The sequence below is a fragment of the Clupea harengus genome, chromosome 23 (genome assembly GCF_900700415.2).
Source record: "Clupea harengus chromosome 23, Ch_v2.0.2, whole genome shotgun sequence".
Lineage (NCBI taxonomy): Eukaryota > Metazoa > Chordata > Actinopteri > Clupeiformes > Clupeidae > Clupea > Clupea harengus.
Genome location: NC_045174.1, coordinates 17358445 through 17362456, shown reverse-complemented (window position 1 = coordinate 17362456; position 4012 = coordinate 17358445). Strand labels below are relative to the sequence as shown.

At 49.2% G+C, this 4012-nt stretch overlaps 1 protein-coding gene across 1 annotated transcript in view; it reads right to left on the bottom strand.

Annotated features, from left to right (window-relative positions):
* Positions 1–445: 445 nt before the first annotated feature.
* zgc:114120 (uncharacterized protein LOC619267 homolog) overlaps positions 446–4012 on the bottom strand; it is a 63152-nt gene continuing 59585 nt past the window's right edge. The window contains exon 20 of the mRNA XM_031561592.2: positions 446–1862. Coding sequence (XP_031417452.2) covers positions 1701–1862 — 162 coding nt within the window. The 3' untranslated portion in view covers positions 446–1700. The remainder of the gene's footprint in view (positions 1863–4012) is intronic.

Sequence of the window (4012 nt, the reverse complement as noted above, 5' to 3'; positions counted from 1 at the left end):
GCCCTGGAAGATAAGACTCTCACGGCGGATCACGACCGACTCCAGGGTCCTCTCGCTTTCTCTTCCGCCTGCCGCCCTTGCTTTTATTCTTTCTTTGGTTTCTCTCTCTCCCTCTCTCGCTCTTTCACATGTTTACTTCTTTAGACTGTTAAAATGGTTTGTGCTTTTATGTGCCAGCCTGTCATCCTATTTGTTTTTGTCTTTCTTTGACCGTTTGTGTCTATCCTAACCCCCCCTCTCTCTGCATCTGTGTAATCTTTCTTTTTTTTGTCTTTCATCCTCCCTTCCTTGTCTTTCACTGGCAGACACCACAGTCCCCGCGCCATCCCTCTCTCTCTTCTTCTCTCTCTCTCACCTTCTATCCATCTCTCCTGCTTTCTATTTTTGGTCAGTCATTCATTCACTCCGAGAAGAGAGGGAGAGCAGAAGACAGCTGTGTATTGGAGGAGAGGAGAGGGGAGCAATCAAAGCTCCACATGGCGTGCTCTGATATCGAGACACAGCACACACACTCACAGCACACACACTCAGAGCACACACACTCAGAGCACACACACTCACAGCACACACTGGGAATGGGGACAGCTTCTCTCACTTTGGCACCGCTTGGCTTTTTAGCTAAAGAGACCGGGGGAAAAAATGGTGATCCAGTAACACAGTGACGCACACACAGACGCACACAGGCTCAGACACACACACACACACACACACACACACACACACACACACACACACACCGAGTCAAATTAAATCATCATTAAACTCAGTCTGCTTTTACATCACCTCCTTCTCTTTTCTCCCTTGATTTCTCCTCCTCCTCTCCCACAAAACAGACACTAACACACACACACACACACACACACACACACACACACACACACGGCAAACACACACACACAGCAAACAGATGCCTTGGCTTCTGATGAGAGGTACTGGCGAAGCACCAGATAAACACAGATTACAACTGCTAGAAGTTTATGACCCGCTACCTTGGCTGTGACCTTGTGCTGTTTTTTTTTTGCTGAGAGACGGCACCGAAGATTAGTGTGCTGCACAGCCTGAAGACTTGGAAGAGCTCACAGAACCTCCTCACGAGCATGAAAACGAACATAGCAAAGACGTTAGCTGATAATGGCCCAGATCCTGCTAGGATGTGGGCCAGAGTCAGGCTGCCATGTGTGGGAGGAGAGAGAGGGATAAGGAATGATGACAGTGGAGCCCGGACATGGCAGCAGATGACACAACTGCGCAGCGTGGCGGCGATCCAGCATCTGCAGCGCCCCAGTCCAGCAATGCAGGTCACCGCCCATGCCACCGCTGGCAGCCTGGCACCTCTGCAGGGGGGGATGGGTGACGGGACCAGGAGGGCACGGGATCAGTCGGGGGATTACAGATGGCACAGATGGCACAGGTCGAGGCGGAGGGTACCCAGCTCTCAGCTGGCATGGGATGTGAGTGCCACGGCAGAGGTCAAAGGTCATGGCCATGGAGGCTGTCGTCTGGAAAGTGTAGAGCAGAGTTAGCGTAGCAGTTCAGTTTTGTTGGCTATCGGCCAGCTCTTAGCCCTCGGCGGCTAATGGCTAGCTATTAGTGGGCTAACTGCTAGCGCTTAGCAGGCTAATGGCTAGCTCTTAGCGGCTAACGGCTAACTGGTGGCAGCTAGCGTTGTGCGGCTGACGGCTAGTGTGGCTAGCGCAACCTCAGAAGTGGAAGACCTGCTGCTGCCCCTGCTGGCCCTGCTGCAGCTTGGGGAAGTCCTCGCGCTGCTTCCTGCTTCGCCGCTCAAGGCTGCTCTGCTGCAGGTGCTTCAGGCGTGTCGCCGCTGACGACTGCAGGGGCTTGGAAGAAGAGTTGGAGGCATTCTGGGTAGAAAAAAAGGTTGAACAGAGAAGCAGGAAGAGAGAAGAAGAGGGGGAATCAAGAAGAGCAGAGAAAAAGGTCAGAGGGGAGAGAAAGAAGGAAGGATAGAAGGGGATGAAGAGTGAGGAGTAAAAAGGGGTTGAAGGAACAAAAGAGAAAAGAGAAGGAATTCAGGTGTGTGGCAATAGCAGAGAGATTCAAAGTAAGGAAGAAAGGAGAAACAGAAACAGAGGAGACAGAGAGAGAGAAAGAGAGTAAGTGAGAGAAAGAGTGAGAGAGAGGGAGAGAGAGGGAGAGAGAAGAGAGAGAGAGAGACAGAAAGAGAGAGAGAGTGTGAGAGAGCGAGAGAGAGACAGAAAGAGAGAGAGAGAGACAGAAAGAGAGAGAGAGTGTGAGAGAGCGAGAGAGAAGCAGAAAGAGAGAGAGAGAGAGACAGAAAGAGAGAGTGTGAGAGAGCGAGAGAGAGACAGAAAGAGAGAGAGTGTGTGAGAGAGAGAGAAGAGAGAGAGAGAGAGAGAGAGAGGGAGAGGGAGGGAGAATGTTAGCTTTTCACAGGTGCAAATGGTAGACCACATCCCATCCCTCCCTCATGTGTTGTGACAGGTCTCTGTGTGAACTCTCTGTAAACACAGTGGTGAATCCCCCCGTTACACACACACACACACACACAAACTCCACACACGACTTAGCAGGTAGGAAATGTCCAACTGAGAGAACACACAAGCATTCGCTAACACAGGCAGACACACATCACCCACACCAACAGGGTCAAAAGATCTCACCCACACACAGACACACACGCATATGTACACACACACACACACACACACACACACACACACACACGCACACACGCACACGCACACGCACACATCCAAAATAAGAATAATAAGACCAGACAATTTCAACACAACAAAACCACTGCAGTTTACAGTGAAAGAGAACAAACAACACAGCCTCTAAATACCGAAACTGCAATCATTAAACAGCCTCTAAATGTTACTGTTCATTATGGCAATTTAATGCAAAATTGGTTAATGTAGTTGACCTAAACTGCAATCATTAAACATTGACTAATCTGACATTTTTAAGGTGATACTATCCATTTGAAAACGTGTGCATAATTAAGAGAACCAGCTGCTTAGCAGACTGCTAAGACTGCTAAGAGTTCAAAACATGGTTAGAGAGCCAAAACATTATTAAAACTATTAAGATAGTTCTTTTAAGCAAATCAAGTTTTGTCAGAGATCACTGGAAAACACATACACACACACACACACACTCACAGACAAAACAAAACATAACACAGAAAACAAGGTGCCACACAGTATCAAGCCATTGTATGTTAAAGGCAGTTAGAATAGGATCAGCTGGAGGCCAGTATTAAAGGGAAGATATGCCAGGTTAGTGTGAGCAGCAGAGAGCCAGGATATCAGACAGTTGCAGACAGAAAGCAGACAGGTGAGTGAAACTAATCCGCAGGGTGGGACATCTGGGATAGGTGTCGGCCATGTTGGATCAGTGCCCAGACAGGAGCAGAAAGAGACAGCTGTTGTCATGGCGATGAAAGGATGGGGCGTCTGGTTGGTGCAATGAGAGTATAGTCACGGGGGGAGTTGGGTGGGGGTGGGTGGGGCAGTTGGTGGTAAGCTCCCATTACCAATTTATCAATCTAGATGTGTGGTGAACTGCCTGAGCCAGTGACTATGGTTCATATGCATGTTGCATGTTGCATTCAGTGTCTGTCCAAAAGAGTGAGTCTGTTTGGCTTGAATAGTGTGAGTGTGTGTGTGTATTTTTGTGCATGGATGCACAACCCTGTGCGCATTCGTCTGTGTATGTGTGTAGGTGCATGTGTGTGTGCATGCATCCGTGTGTGTGTGTATGTCTCTGTGTGTGTGTGACTGTAACACACCAGACAGTACTGTAACAAAACTTGTTTCTACTTCCCTCTGTCTCTTCCGGAGCTGATGAAGCTGATGTTTCAGAAAGCTCTCAGACTAGCGTAGCTTCCCGCAGAGCTTTCAGTCGCACTTAATGGGGAATCGATTCTCCCGCTTGGCTAGCGGCTAACACTGCAGCCGCGCATCAGTCTCTGCGGAGCGCTGATGGACGAAGCGCCGGGAGAGTTCTAAGGCAAGGGAGTGATTAG